Source organism: Centropristis striata, chromosome 16 (assembly GCF_030273125.1).
Source record: "Centropristis striata isolate RG_2023a ecotype Rhode Island chromosome 16, C.striata_1.0, whole genome shotgun sequence".
In the NCBI taxonomy this organism is placed as follows: domain Eukaryota; kingdom Metazoa; phylum Chordata; class Actinopteri; order Perciformes; family Serranidae; genus Centropristis; species Centropristis striata.
Genome location: NC_081532.1, coordinates 27011861 through 27028847, shown reverse-complemented (window position 1 = coordinate 27028847; position 16987 = coordinate 27011861). Strand labels below are relative to the sequence as shown.

The 16987-nt window shown below is 37.9% G+C and overlaps 1 protein-coding gene across 4 annotated transcripts in view; it reads right to left on the bottom strand.

Annotated features, from left to right (window-relative positions):
- Window positions 1-6261: 6261 nt before the first annotated feature.
- LOC131988792 (doublecortin domain-containing protein 2) overlaps window positions 6262-16987 on the bottom strand; it is a 78603-nt gene continuing 67877 nt past the window's right edge. For 2 of the 4 annotated variants that reach the window (XM_059354051.1, XM_059354054.1), the window contains one exon: window positions 6262-6825. In XM_059354051.1, the coding sequence (XP_059210034.1) occupies window positions 6760-6825 (66 nt within the window). In that variant the 3' untranslated portion in view covers window positions 6262-6759. The remainder of the gene's footprint in view (window positions 6826-16987) is intronic. The other 2 variants (XM_059354050.1, XM_059354053.1) reach the window with 2 other exon arrangements.

The following is a 16987-nucleotide window of genomic DNA, read 5'->3' as shown; positions in this document are numbered from 1 at the left end:
ACGGTGGTCTTGATGTATGTCCTGCTGCATGGGCAATGACTGCTGTGCATGTGTTTGTTACAGCACCGTGTGTGTGTGTAGGTGTGTGTGGGTGGATGCCAGTGTGTATGGGGTTAGTGGGTGGGTGGATGTCAGGCAGGGAGGTGCAGGTAATAGCTGCTATTGTGGCTCAAGCTGTCCTCTTTGACTAAAGTGCCCCTCTAGCCCAGAATGATTAAATAATCATAATATTTCTAATAACTAATAACTGCACTAAAGGAGAGCTCAGCAAGCAAAAAAAGAAAGTTACACAGGGTGAGAGTGTCACGAGCAATGACTTCCGCTTTGTCAGCATTTATTTCTCACACTGACCTCGAAAATAACCTCAAATATATAACAGGCTGAGCTAAAGAGTTGCTTCCAAATTATTTCCTCTATAGTGCACCAACAACCAGTTACTTTAAAATGTACATCAAGCAATCAATTAAACACACTGTAATCTCTATTAACAGACATCTGTTAGCAATGGGATGTGATTTTTGTAACAGCAGCGTTCTGGTTGTAGTCGGAGAAGTGACTAAACATGTGAACGGTCTGTGTGGAGAACAAATGAAGAGTGCAAAACAGGGACATAGTGGCCTGAAATGCAGTCTCTGAATAGGGCTGGGCGATATATCGATTTTAAAGGATATATCAATATATTTTTAAATGTGATATGGAATTAGACCATATCGCATATATTGATATACTTAAAAAAAATTGATTTCTTTATATATAAATGCTGCCCTTACTAGGGTTCGTCATATTTAGTTCTTTTATAATGTTTGTTATTCTTTTCTCATATAAATATATTAATTTCAGAAAAAGATTGGCCATTTAAATTTCATAGGATATTTTTATTTAAGATTTTTTATTTTATTTAAATGTGCACTTTATGGAGCTTTAATAAAAAAATAAAAAAAAGGTTCTCCTGTTGTTATACAGTATTTATGTTGACTTAAATAAACAGTTTCAATAAAACTACTTGTGACATGTCATATTTGGCTTTGACTGAACATTTGCTCTCACTCTGCGATGAGAATATCAGGATAGTTATATATCGTTTATCGATATTCAGCCTGAATATATCGGGATATAACTTTTGGTCCACATCGCCCAGCCCTATCTCTGAGCCCATCTGCAAACATCTGATGACAATTAAGCTTCTTTTTATTTTAAATGAAATTGTTGTCTCTCAACTCAAACTCCATTCTCATGTCTTCAGTTGCTTTTCAGACTGTAAGCAATGACAGGAACATGGAAAAGGAGGTCTTAGTCTGGATATTTCTAGCTACACCAGAACCCAGGAGATATTGGCTACCTGTAAAAGGCCCAAGATTGACCATATTGTAGCCTAACATACTGTAGGTTGCAGTTAGATCATTGTTTAAACCAGCTATTCTCAACCTTGGGGTCGGGACCCCAATTGGGGTCGTGAGATGATTTCTGGGGGTCGCCAAATCATTTTGGAAGTCAGCTCTGTCTCCACTGTGTTAAAGTGTTCATGTGTTAATGTGTCTTAGTCTTTTTGGTAATTTCATGTCATTTTGTGTCTTTTTTGGTCATTTTGTGTCTTTTTTTAGTCATTTTGTGTCCTTTTTTTTTGTCATTTTGTGTCTTTTTTTGGTCATTTTGTGTCCTTTTTTTTTTGTCATTTTGTGTCTTTTTTTGATAATTTTGTGGTCAATTTGTGTCTTTTTTGGTAATTTTGTTTATTTATTTGGTAATTTTGTCTTTTTTTGGTAATTTTGTGTCTTTTTTGGTAATTTTGTGCCTTTTTTGGTAATTTTGTGTCTTTTTTGGCCATTTTGTTTACTTTTTTTGGTGATTTTGTGTCTTTTTTTATCATTTTGTGGTCAATTTGTGTCTTTTTTGGTCATTTTGTGTCTTTTTTATCATTTTGTGTCTTTTTTTGGTCATTCATTTTTTTCTTTTTTGGGTGATCTGAACTGTGAGATTCTGTTCAGTGAGCGGGGGTCGCGGACAACATGCATATTAAATTGGGGGTCGCGACTCAAAAAGGTTGAGAACTACTGGTTTAAACCAGCGATGGAAAGAGTAGCCTACTAGAGCAGCAATCATCAACACCCGGCCAGTGGACCAATAAGGCTTCCAAAGCTTCCAGCACAGCCCCCAGATTAGTAGCCCATTGAATTCAGAAAATGTGTGGAGTAAAAAAAAATGGGTTCTGGTATTCAGCATACTTACAATGACGTTTCCTTTAATCACAGTTTTTAACCATCATTCTTCAGTGAACTGCCTCCTTGGCGAAAGAGAGCATTTTCTAGTAAAGTATCTAGTTATAATTCAAGATTTTGGCAAATAACAATAGCATAAATTTAGTAAGAATGTGAGAATACCAAACAATGATAGGTAAACTAGGCATGGGTACATTATATTTTATTAATTTGAAAGTACAGCACCCATTGTGTCTGCTTAGAAATAGTCTGGCTGTTGGACAAATGTAGTTGGTGAACCCTTTACTAGAGTATGTTACCCAAGTAAAAGCACCTTGGAAAAGAAAACAAGGAATTTTATCCTAGTACAAGAAAGATAACTTAAAATGTAAGTATTCTGAATAAACATTACAGTGTTGCATTTAAAATGGGAAAGGTATGTTAAAGAAAAATGTATTAAATTAATTAATTAAATAACTTGTTTATGCTAAAAAATGAAGTGCATTAACATGTCGAGATCAACACATGGCTCCACAAAGGCTGTATGTCCCAACCAATGATATGAGATATTTCTTTTCAATAGAGCAGCACTTTTAACTGATTATCAAACAAATGTCTCCCTCAGAGTAGCCTCACTATAATTAACCAAAACAACTAAGACAGTGAAACAAACAGCCAGATAATGGCCTATAGGGTGCAGCAATCACAAAGCTTCACACAGCAGAATAAAGCAGACAACATGGACATGTATACACATTCATCTGAGTGACAGCAGCCGCAAACATACATTAAAAGCTGAAAGCACAAAGCTACGTTGACAGTCTCTGCAGAGAGTTTGTCAGTTTGTTGTTTCACCTACCTGTATGAAGGTCTTCTGTGAGGCTTTTGAGGCAAAGTCCTCCTCACTCTGCTCCAGGTTCAAGTTGTCAGCTCGTCCATCCATCACTGTATAATAGCCCATAAACAGTCCAGCCGGCCTCTCTGTCCCAGCGCACTCCTCTGCCTTTTATTTTAGAGCTCAAGGAGCCTCTAAAGTCACAACTGTGACTGAGTGTATTGTCACAAACTGCAGAAAAGTCTCTCACTGGGTTTAGAAGTTCATGCGTGAACACAGAAATCACCTGTAGGACTCACTGTGTGCATTTTAGCATTCAGCATGGCACAGCCGGCCCGGTGGGGCATTGTTTCAGGTTGCTCTTTTGACATTTTACACATTGTGCAGTGACCGATCGGCACCGATTTCCTTCATTTTTCGGGATCGGCAATCGGCTGATTATTTTATGTCAAACCGATCTTATCTAGCATCTTCTACCTCGATAATAACCCCCCACAGGCCAAGCAGTGCTCCCAACTTTGTTGCAAAATTTAGCAACTTTTCAAACCCCCATAGCTACTATTTTTCAAGAAAGCGACTGGAGACAAATCCAGCGACTCCTTCTTACTCTTCTTAACGAGCCGATAACGAGCCGGAGGCCGACTTGTTAACAAGAGCCGCAGCAGTTAGCGGCATTTAGCTCTGTAGCAGTATTAGTGTGTATGTGCTGCTGCCGCAGGAGGTGTTCACTTAGTGATCTGTTTGTTTACAAGCACCGCACACTGTGCGCAGTTAGCAAAGCTGTTAATTCACAATCACTATGTTTATGATCGACGGAGACTCTGTGCATAATTAGCCATGCTGCTTTCAGCTGCTGATGTTGTGCACAGTTAGCGACGGTGAAAACCATACGTCACCTCCGGAGTCTCTAAATCCCTCTGGGGGCTACCTTCCCGCCGTGGAAAACCCTCTCCTCGGTTTGTTTCTTCTTCTACAGCTTGGCATCTAGCCCGCCACACTGTATCATCAAATGCTACGCTGCCCCCGTGCGGAAGGTACCAGTAACACAACTTATACCCTACCTTAACTTTTTTTTACACATAGCATTGATGGTAAATAGGTCATGTGTCTATGACCTTTTAAATAGTAATATATATATATATAATATAATATATAATATAGCTTTCATTTATTTATTTATTCGGCCTATTATTTACCACATAACGCACTGGCTCTTAATATCCTGCTGTTAGGAAATTCGCTTTTGTTTATTTCGCTACTTTTAAATGGAATAATCTGCTGTCTCAGCTTCAGTTGGATACACTGGTTCCTTTTAATAATTTTAAAGACATTCTTGTTGATGTTATGATTTCTGAATGTACATGTGTTTGTTGAATTTACTGTGCTTCTGTTGAGTGTATATTGTTATGGATATGTATTGTAATGTGTTGAATTGTATTTGTGCTGTAATCAGGGCGCCATTGGAAATGAGAGCTTGCTCTCAATTGGCCCTCCCTGAATAAATAAAGGTGAAATGAAAAAATGTATGCACATAAGCCTGGATGCAGGAGTGCTGAAGGCCTTCAGCACCTCCTAAAACCAGGAAGGCGGATTATAAAAACCATCAATTGAGAAAAAAAGTTAGTGTGTATTGTAAAAACTTAAAACACAAGAAGGTGGAGCCTTGTTTTAACCACTTAACCACATGTTGAATGAGGTCATATGACACTTAACCATGTTCTGTTCAGGTGGTGGGATTAGTTCATCAACTGAATAACTCCCTTGAAAAATGAACTCATGATTCTTGAGGAGCCTGACATGAACAAAAGCATTGCATTTATAATAAATGTAGAGAATTAATGCACTCAGAAAGACGTGTTTACAGATCAGTAAACACTTTGCTTGATGATTATATCAGAAAGATCTGAAATATTTGTAGCATAACCATTTCTTAATTTCTCTGGCTTTAAAGCAGAACTTCCCAAACACAGCAGGAAGCGAGTTGATCTTAGTTATCAATAATGAAGCACATTAATTGCTGCATACATAAACTATGGGTTGCATATTAACTGCGTTGAAATCGTTTCAACACTGATTGGCCTATTTGCTCTCTTGTTCCATCAGTGCAGTTCAGAGAAAGACTCAATGAGGCTTGTAAAAAAAAAGAAAGAAAGAAATCACAAACAGCAGCCTCCTTTATTAAAACAACAAATGCACACTGAGAATGTTTTCCCAATAAATTATACAAGAGACATTTTTTCTTAAAGCCTTTTTATTCGTGCAGTTGCAGGATCTGTCACTGGCTTGTGCAGCCGAAGCATCATTACTGTTAACAGTTCTGTATTTCTTTTATTTATTCATTATAACAATTTGTTCATCAAGACACATATGCAAAGCGTGACAACAAAAACAACAACAATAATAAAGTAACAATACAATTACTGATAACAGTGGATTTATCACAGGGCATATGGCAGATTTAGATGCAAATCTTTGTCTCAGCCCTTAGTGGGCCATGAGGACTAAAAAAGAAAGACTCACATTTGTTCGGGGAGCAGTAATTCTCCAATAGGATGCTCATGTAGCCCTCTGCCTCTTGGCTGTGCACTCATGTTGCATCAGTAGTGCTGCTCCAGCCTTACCGCCGATCAATATGCCATAACATGTTGATGGGCCAATTCTTCACAGACCCGAGTCTCTGAGAGTTTGTTTTGGGGTTTTTGCTACCAGGGGACGGATTCACAAAGCGTTCTTCAGACGAAAATGCGGTAACGCTTTATAATAAGGTCCTTAATAACCATTAATTAACAAGTAATAAGGCATTGTTCTCGCTTTAGATCCTGTAGTTGCAAAAAGTATAGTTAACTTATAGTTCACTTATAATAGATGAGCAATAAAGTATATTTTAATATCAATAAGCAAACAAAATAAGATTAATAAAGGCATGGCAAAGACATAATGGTTGGGTCATGGGTGTTTGTAATGTCATTATTAACACTTATATAAGCTTATAAACACACAATAATGTTAATAAGCATCTTGTAAGGATTTACAAGGGCCTTATTACTTGTTAATTAATGTTTATTACAAGGACCTTAATATAAAGCGTTACCGAAATTGCTTCTTAAGTGCCAGAAAAGAAATTCTTATCTTTTCTTTAGCCGTTTCTTAAGTTTCTTCTTAAGTGTTTTCCTAAGATAATACTTGAGAACAAATGAGATGAGATGTTTCTTACATTTCTTCTTAAGTTTCTTCTTAAGTTTTTTCCTAAGATAATACTTGAGAACAAATGAGAGTCTTGAAAACGAAGTTCTTACACTGCATTGACAAGATTTCTAGCTTTAAACATATGTTGTTGTCATTAAGGTTCATGCTGCCTCTGTTCCAGCCTCATCATGGATCAATACAAGCCAAAAAGTCTCCCAGCCCAACCCTGTTACAGATCATAATTAAGAACAGAGTGAGCCATGACTTGGCAGTTAGCAAACAATGTAAATGCACATCTGTGAACAGTATGAATTCACTTTGATATCAAAACATGCTTCTACCATTCACTTGTCTGTAAGTCCTGCTCATACCATCAGGTGTCATGAAAAGTGATTTTTATTGAATTTAGCATCTGGTGTGCTGACTAGCAATATCTGAACCCAGTTTTGCTTGTGAAAATGTTGGCATGTTCTGTTAAGTGTCTGTCCACACTAGCTTGACTGTTAAAAGGTGCAGGTTGTTCATTCATTGTTCTCAGTCTGTTTAGGTTGGGTGGATGGCTCGAACAGATACAGGTCTTTGGCCCAGGAGTCGGCTGTTCCTTTCCACCTGTGAGATCAAAGTCAACATTGTTATTTTAACTCTCTGGTGTCTTGGGCTATTTTGTCCATTTTTGAATCATTTTCATGTATTTTCGTGTCTTGTTGGTCATTTTGTGTCTGTTGTTGTGTCTTTTTTAGTTATTTTGTGTCTTTTTTTTGGTCATTTTGTGTCTTCTGTGTTTTTTTTTTTAGTCATTCTGTCTTCTCATTTTGTGTCTTTTTTTAGTCTTTTTGTGTCTTTTCTTTTGTCCTTTTTTGGTCATTTTGTGGGTTTTTTGGTCATTTTATATCTTGTTTAAGTCATTTTGTGTCTTCTGTGTTTTTTTGGTCATTCTGTCTTCTCATTTTGTGTCTTTTTTTAGTCAATTTGTGTCTTTTTTGGGTCATTTTGTGTCTTTTTTGGTCATTTTGTGTCTTTTTTTGGTCATTTTGTGACTTTTTTGGGTCATTTTGTGTCTTCTGTGGTTTTTTTGGTCATTCTGTTTTCTCATTTTGTGTCTTCTGTGTTTTTTTTTTGGTCATTCTGTTTTCTCATTTTGTGTCTTTTTTTAAGTCATTTTGTGTCTTTTCAGTCATTTTGTGTAATTTTTTAGTCATTTTGTGTCCATTTTGGTCATTTTGTATCTTTTTTGGTCATTATGTGTCTTTTTTTAGTCCTTTAGCCCAACATAAAATTTGATTTTGAATCTTTTTTTTAACTTTCAAAACACTATCATGCTCAATAAAGTATTCTAAATGCTTAAAGGTGTCAAATATAACATATAAGAGGGTTAAATCCAGTTCTATCATTTTATACTAAATATATTTGAGCTTGTCTCCAGTTTTACTTGGTATATCATCATCAAACTGAAACTGGCCTCATGGAGTTTACAGCCAGAACTTTAGAGGTAAATTTACAGTAGGGCTCCACGCTGCTTTGTTTTCTAGTCTGGATGTCATCAAGAAGTCATGATTTGGAGCTTTTGGTGACTCCAGAGGGTTAAGTTACCTTGTCAATCACTTACATACTTACATCATATTCTACATGATCTATGTAAACATAACTGTGTCCAGCAATGGCAGCAGTTATTTTAACCCAAACACTGATCTTTTTCCTAACCTTTACCAAGTAGTGTTGGTACCTAAACCTAACCAGGCATTGAAGAGAACCATATACAGGTTAATCTCAATAAATGAGAATATGATGTAAAAGTCCATTTCCAGTAGTTCAAGTCAAACAGCTCCAACCAAATATTGAGTGCATATAGATTACATACTTTTCAGAGGCCAACATTTCCATATTAAACATACTTTTTAAAATTTGTTAAAAAAAACTGAGACACTGAATTTTAGTTCTTAATTAAATGTAAGCCATAATCATTATAATTACAACAAATTAAATAAACTAAGACATGAAATGTTTCATTCTGTGTGTAATATAATGTGTTATTTCCACTTTGAAATTAATTACTGACATAAATAAACTTTTCTATGATATTCTAATTTATTGAGATGAACCTGCAGGTGCCATACTCGGGACTGGGCACTTTTGAGATGGCAGATTCTGTCCCCATCAGTTTTTAAAAAGCATCATTTGTTGAAAATGTTGTGAGAAAGAGCTTGCAGCAGGAAGTGTTAACTTACAAACAAGAGTGCTTTGAGAACTGTGTCTTTGTACAATAAGGAAACATACAATGCAGTGTCACTATAGAAAAAATAATATCCAAATATGCATTGTCTGAAAAGTAACTTTAAAAAAACCCTTCCAGTTTACTGACACATAAATGACCCACAACATGCAAACATCAATCAGATGCAGCTGTGGATGTGATGCATATGGCTGACTGTTCTTTATGTGGTCAACATTTTTGTGCATTTTATGCACAGTATAGTATTTTCATTTTGTCAACTCTATAAAAGTCCATGTTCTGCTCTTTGTTTTTCCTGACCGGCTGTGGGTGCCAATAATGTACTTTGACCTCTACTGAGACCCCCATTATGTTGCATACATTTTTTTTAATTTTTTCATCTGAACCCTTATGTCCCCAACACTTTCATCACAAAAGGACGTCTTTAAATAGGTCATATTTCTAAACGTATCATACAAACGGTGCATGAGAACACGTTAAAGGGTGTGTGCTAAATCTAATCTAGTGCAGTTGATATAATATTGATGCATTAGAATAGCTGAGGATGAAAGCATTGATGATAATACATATGAGACTCTGTGGACCATTTTCTGTTTTGCAGCTTCCTTCAATATGTTACTATTTTTCCTATAAGTTTTGACATTGAAAAGTACTTATAATATCCTGTTCTGCCGAGATGAAGAGCAGCGGCCTTTTTTTTCACATGCAACACCCTAATCCCATTTAAGTTGCAGCCAACGCAGAGCAGTGCCAAAATATCATCAAAACCATGCGGCTTTGATGCCCGGGCCAAGACTTTAAAGACACAGGAATGTGGTAGTGAAGGCTAGTGCCAGGTGTATACCACAGTGTAATTAGGCCTGAGTCGAATTATAAAGCAGCATATAAAAAATAATGTCACTTATTAGCAACACATTTAAAGTGTGTTACTGTTACTAAGGTTGCAGATACTCGAGGAATGATACAGAGAGACCACGCTGGCTAACAATAAAGCACAAAGGTTCAAACGGCTCTTCTGCACATAAAAAGCGTGGCACTCGAGCGGTCCATATGAGCGAGAAGAACGAGTTCCAAAGAAGGTGTCAACAATTCAGAGCGATCTTAAGTGAGACTGGCGGAGAAGGCATCAAGTATTCAAAAGCACAGGCTGACCCAAACTGTTTTTCATGGCTTGACAGCTCATTCAGCGTCCACACAATTCTGTGCAACTGTTTTCATGCGTGGGGTGTTTGTGAGATTAAAAGCACTTCAACGCAACATGCGATGTTTGCATGTGAATAGAAGCCATACAGGGGATGTCACATCACTTATCTTTTGTATAAAACTGTGGTGCTCCTCTTGTCAGCCGCAAATAAGCCCATTGTATCCTGCTGATAAAAGGCAATCAAACAAAGTATATAATTGTGAAGTCAAGCATTAATTGCCTGTATAACTACCGCCTAATGCTGAAATAATTAAGAATGTCTCTTACTGGGGACTGGCAATGCAATTATCACCTTGATGATTGTGCTATACAAAGACATTCAGAGGAGGGAGACAGAAAACGAGAGAAGCAAATAACTAAAATGACGGGGATAATACAATTAGAACATGGCTGAGAGGGGAAGGAAACAAAGGCGAGACAGCCTCAAGGCTTTTTCCAACAGGGTTGCCATGTCTACACACTTCATTTGCATCCTTATAATGTCACACAATTATACTAGATAAGCATCCGAGGCTCTGCGGGGAGCTTTTGCGGCCCTTACGTAACTCTTTTACCATCTTTATGTCTTACAGTTTCTGCAAAGAATCTGCTGCTTGACTTCCCGTCTCCAGCCACCACTCCAACGATTTAAAAGTTCATTGGAAGTGAGCAGGTGTCAAGCAATGCTTCACTTTAGACATTTACTTAAACCTTCATCAATCCGGTTCACTATATTTCAATGACAGCCAAAATGCCCTAAGCTGTGCAGTAATGTTCATTGCAGAAGGTGCCGTTTTTAACTACACCTATATATTAAAGACTCCACAGCTTGTAATGTAATATGTGATATATACAATAGTGGACAAAGTCATCATCTATAGGAAAAAGGGCCGAATGTTCTATTCCTCATTTTGCATTATTAAAGGTGGAGATCAAATGAAATATTCAACAGATGATATGCTGCTTTAATATTCATAGAAATGAACTTTATATTAGAGAACACATTTTTATGGGAAGTAGACTGGAGGCCACTGATTAAATTTCATTGTTTGATCACTATTCAGGGACATTATGAGGTATTACGAGGGCCAGCAGGTGCCCCCCTTCAGCAAACATTTAGGGGCCGCCTCCGAGGCCACGCCACTTTGACAGGGCACATCACAAGTTTACGATACTTAGATGTGTTTCAAAAAATGGAAAAACGCCGGCTTTTAATGCGCCGCCTGAAACGTTTTTTTTTTTTTTGCATGAATTAAAACCTTTTCCTTGTGTGTGGGAAATGTGTAAGTCATAGCATGTCTCAAAAAGCAGCGATACATATTCATGTATTTACTGGCAAAGATATCACCTTAGGCAATCATGATTCTGTAAATATGAATAAATCAGATAGGTCCCTGTAGTGCAGTTCCTCCACTTTTATATGCTGGAGTTGCTCTTGTGTTGTTTTGTTTTATTTTGTTTTGTTGTGTTTACATAAGAGTATTAAAGAGTTAATTAAGTTTAAACTAAAAGCAAACAGAAGCGGCATTACACAACTATCAGGAGAGCCCCTTCAGATACTGATTTATTTTAGACTGCAGATAGCTGGTATATCAGTCAGGATCGTTTATACCTCTCTCTGCCTCACACACACACTCACACACACACACACACGCACAAAACACACAGCCTCTGGTCAGAGAGATCAAGAGAGGGGGATAGGGGTCCCTGCTGCGACTCTTAACAAGATGGCATTCTCCGAGGTCACAGAGGTTGCCAGAGTTCGTGTCTACTTTTAAGGGACGTGAAACTCTACTCACGGTTTTCTAACAGTTATCTAATTGGATTAGGTCTCAAAGAGAGGCCCCTTTTTCATCCCTGGCTTTTGTCCATTCGCCTCAGCGCCGAATGGAGCTTAGAGGGCTCCAGACACTGAGGAGGACAGGCGACGGATTAGGTGAGGTATCCTGACCAATTAAGACGAGGCCAGGTGTCGTGCTGATTGCGGGAAAATTGAGACCTCGGCCCGACATGTGTCTAATTCCCCACTCTCTGCCCCGCAACCACTCATTTGCCTGTCCGCCACACACTGCTTTCCCCTTTCTCTCTCTTCCTTTCTGGCTCCGCGAAGGTAACCCGAACCGCCTTCCCTTGACCCTTCTCTTCCGTGGAGAGCTAATCAGACCCACCTGGAGCTCCCCAGGGCTCTGTTAGCCGCTGGCTCAGCTAGCAACAGCTGATCCAAGAAGGACTCCCTGGGGCAAACGCTGCAGGCCTGGCACCCACACACACACACACACACACTGACTCAGGATCAGCCGGGGAGATTTTCCAACTGATGGTTCATTGAACCTCGAGCAGAATCACTGATAAGGAAGTGTGTGTGTGTGTGTGTGTGTGTGTGTGCATATGCAGCTGGAATGACTAAAGTTGGTTCATTAATTTGGTCCGACCCACGTGGGATTAAAGTCCCCGCTGCATGTTAAACAGCAAAAATATAGCATCAAGACCTCTTTTAGGAACATATATGCATTTCATCTACACAATTGTCAGGTGATTCATTTTTTTGTCGAGGATTTTTCATTAATTTCCCTCCAAACAAAGCGTAAAAAGAAAAAAAGAGGCTGCTTTTGATACAACCCTGATATGTATCCTGATAGTTTTATTTCCTCATCTCCCAGGCTTTCTCAAACTAATTGGCTAATTTAAATACACAATATGTAATTTTCTGGTATGGGCCTCTCAATCAGAAAAATAACAAAAGACGGAGTTTCAATATGGTCCAGCTGTGGCCTGTAGCCTCTGCATTAGCTTCTCCCAGTTAAGATTCCTTCAGTGTTCATCGTTTTACCGGGAGCTGAATTATCAGTAGAGTTCTCCTTCATTTCAAAAAAGACAGACCAGGTGATTAAAACTGGCAAAAACACTCATTAATGCAATTTCATGTAAAAAAAAATTGTGTTTCAGGGCATCCAGGTGGTTGACCGATAGAGGCTTAGTGCTTGTTGCAATGGGTCCAGGTTCAAATCTAGCTGGGAGTGCTTTCCTGCATTTCTTCTCCTCCATCTCCCACTTTTTTCTCTGTCACTATTAAATTAAACCATAGCATGGCCCAAAAATATACAGAACTGTGCAAAAGTCTAAGGTAAGTGTGAAAAAATGCCTAGAAGAGTTGGTGCTGGTTTGAAGGCAAAGGCCGGTCACACCAAATATTGATTTTATTTCGATTTTTCTTCTGTTCACTAACTTTGCATTTTGTTAATTAATAAATTAACAAACCCTCACTTAAAATGAGACTATTTTGGAAAGCATTCTTATTTTACAGAATTTTTGCACACCTGCCTAAGACTTTTGGACAGTACTGTATATCTGTTTCAAACGCTGTTCAGCGGAAAGCTGCCGCTAACATTTGCAGCTTGTTTTTCGGAGTTAAAAATAGCCTAGATCTAAAAAAAGTGTATCGTAAAAAAAATTGGCTTAAAACTGGATAATAAGTTAATTTATGACACACAATGCTGACACATGTGCAAAGGCGCTATGACACCATTAACCAGTGACTAAATGACATGGACTGTTGAAAATTGCTGCAAATATCTTGGATAATGTAAGTACAAAACAAAATATATATCATAACTTGAGTCATTTTTAAGAAGTTTGCATGTGGAAAAGTTACATATTATACATTTAAAGGTGCACTATTCAATATTCGAATGTCAGCAATGGATCACATGACTACTCGTGTGTGGAAGGAACACACAGAGAATTATCGCTCACCTCTGCAGTTCCCCTGAGCTTTAATGAGTTTCAGCTCATTGTTTCAGTTTTTGGTCGCTGTTTTGGTTCACTCTAACTTGGTTGTTTTTTCGAAGAAGCAGGCAGCTGCTTTTAGCAAAAGAAAAAGTAAGGCTTTATATTAAGGTCCTTGTAATAACCATTAATTAACAAGTAATAAGGCCCTTGTAAGTCCTTACAAGATGCTTATTAACATTATTGTGTGTTTATAAGCTTATATAAGTGTTAATAATGACCCACCCATTGTGTCTTTGCCATGCCTTTATTAATCTTATTTTGCTTGCTTATTGATATTAAAATATACTTTATTGCTCATCTATCATAAGTAAACTATAAGTTAACTATGCTTTTTGCAACTACCGGATCTAAAGCGAGAACAATGCCTTATTACTTGTTAATTAATGGTTATTAAGGACCTTATTATAAAGCGTTACCAAAGAAATTCTGTTAAAACTATTGTTAACCACCTGCTCAGCACCAAACAGCAGACAGAAAAAGTTTAAGGGACTAACATGTGAATATAGTGCAGCATTTAGCAGTTAAAAATCCTTCATACTGTATGTGTGCAAATGTAAAAGAATAACATTAAAAATGCTAGATGTTGTTGTCAGAATGCCCAGAATATGACATGACCAAAAAACATGACCTTATGTCTCCGTAGGGGAGACATGGGGTTTCATTTTAATATGCAGCACTGTTCACATGCATATATAAATCAAAGAAATTGATTCGTGTATAGTTTATATATGTGCTTTCGCTCCACACAGTTTTTGTTACTCAGGCTCCCTAACATCACAGTCAAACAACTGTCACATGCAAACAACCTCATATTCTATAATACATGTAACACTGATTCCCTTAACTATTTATCAAAAAAAGCAATAATAACAACATCTTTTTTTCCCCATATTATTTGGAGCATTAAATTATTCTAATATAGCCGAAGGCCAACTGAAATGGAAACGGAAACATGCAGATCTAGTCCATTATGCATTGTTAAACGTTGATCTATGGTTTAATATTTGCTTCCCAACAGCAATGACAATGTGTTATTACCTTGACAGAGGGCCATAATGTGCGCTGACATGCCGGTGATTATTTAAATAAGCTGCGACAATAAATACGGCTCCACATGATCTGGAATATGAGCCTCGTGGAGTAAAATGTGCAGACAGAGGAGTAAATCCTAAATTTGGAGCTGAGGTTATCAGTGGTGGAGAGTGAAAAATATCAGTGAGGTGCATCAGAAAAGCAGCTCATTGTTATAGAGAGATTAGACTGAAGTATAACGTGAGAGGAAATTATATGAATGGTTTTGAACTTGCATCTTAAACCTGCAAGACTCTCATGTTACAGCAAGCAAAAATTTGATTATTTTTGTTGTCAACATGGAAATAACTATCCCTATATGCTTAAGGCCTACGGAGCTCACACACTGTTTAATCCCCACAGCTGTGCCGCAGTGCCTCCGTCTCTTTCTCTATGTGCAGTTTCTCGTAAATAGTTACAGAAAGATACTAAATCAACATCACATTGTTGCTGGTAGTTTTTAAAAAGTGGCTGTGTTACTATAATGTGTCTTGGAGCAGTTGGCATCCACGTCCACGGGGGACGCACACGTTTCAATTCAACTAAGGATGCAAAAAGTATTCCTCTGACAGAGACACAATAAGTAGCAAAGCATCAGCTAAAGCAAACATAAAAGCCTCTTGCCAAACACCAACTGTTATGAAAGGCAGCGGATAGCGAGAGCATACTGGCATCCACAGCAATTAGAGGAGAAGGGTTAGCGGGGACTCCGCCTGTCCTACACTCACACGCCCGCTCCCACACCTGTTTCTGCTCCTGGTCCAAACCAAAGAGAGAGAGAAAGAGAAGAGAGAGGCTGCTTACTTTGTCGCGGTGCCACCTTAGCCCAGCATCGTCTAATGAGATTAGATGGTTCACTAATGAGCTCTACAGTGAGGAGAGTCAACTGTGAAGTGAAGGTCAGAAATTTCATCATCCAAATGTGCTGTTGGACTTCAGGAGTCATTAACTAATAACAAACAAATGATTTAAAGGAACCGGCTATGGTATTTTTGTTGGCCCCTTGATACCTTCTCTCTTCTCTCCTCTTTGTTTTAATGAGCATCTAAAGTATGAAAGCAAAAGGAAAACACTCAGTTCCTCAGGCTGTTTCTCATTCACTGCTCGGACTGACATCTATGAAAAGTAATGCGCTATAATTCGTATATAAGCCACAGAATCACCAGCTTATTACAGCCCATACTGACGTTTGTTGTTAGCCAGCGACCTCTAGTGGAGGTTGTATTTATGATGAGAGCAAAAGAGGTTTAGAAGGCCGTTGTCAGCACATTAAATGAGCTGCGATGTTGACATTTTGTTAGCTGCCAACCTCTAGTGGCCGTAGGAAGTATTACAGGAGCGAAGAAGGATATTATTTGGTATATCGTCACACTGTAAACCCATTTAAGGCGGGAAAGCATTATCGCATTTCTACCATTAAAACCGGGAGCGCTGTTGCGTTATTCTACCATTAAAGCCAATGGCCAATGAAATGCATCAGAATACATGTGGGAGTGTCGCAATGCAACATGGGACTTTTCCAGAACTTTGAAATCGTGGAGGAAGACGACTATAGCGACTATAGCTCAGCAGTAAGTGACGGAAGCGATCTTGATGAAAACAGCACCGGCGATTTTATTGCTGATCCGGACTTTGAACCGTCGGAACCAATCGACCAATCGGGATTTATGGATGAGGAATATGTTTTTAGACGACATGTTTTCACCGAAGAACAGACAAATTTGTGGCCATCTGGAGATAATAACAATAATAATACTAATTGATTGTGGTGATGATATAAGAAAGCATGACTGTTTATGTCTTATATTACTTTATGCGTCGTTGAGTACCCTGAAAAGTGCAATATATAAAATGTATTATTATTATTTATTATTATTATTATTATGATAATTATTTTTTACTTTTTTATTACAGTAGGCTAATGAGAACTATGTCTATTTCTTCCAATGGTCATATCATGTTTGCATCTTGCTGATTGGCATGTATTAGTATTATGCATAGGATTTTTGTTGAGTCAAATGTAACATTTGCTGAGTTTATTGATTTAAAAAAAAACTTTATTGAAGGTTTGGACAAATAAACTCAACTTCTCATGAAAGCCACGGGTATAAGCTCTCAAATACTTTTTTAATTTAATTTCTATCTGCTACAGAGGCTGAAAAAACTTCTGTTGAATTTCCAGAAAAACTTCAGGTTTTAGGGGGTTCTTTCGAAATCGCCCAGAGGTTTTCCAGGCATTTTTTCCAGGCGTTTTAGGCCTAAATGGGTTGAAATCATGGTTAAAATAATCGCCTAAGTCATTTTTTGTCAAAATTGTTTTATTTGCCTAAATCATCTCCTCATGACGCCGGCCACCGGTAAAATCGCCTCCATCCTCAGTTGATCAGATCATGTGATTTTACCCCTTTAAGATAATGGCCTATGTCAAGTATGTGACTTAAGCAGCTTTATTATGCCTAAGTCAAAATAAAATGTGACTTAGGCAATTTTTTGAACAT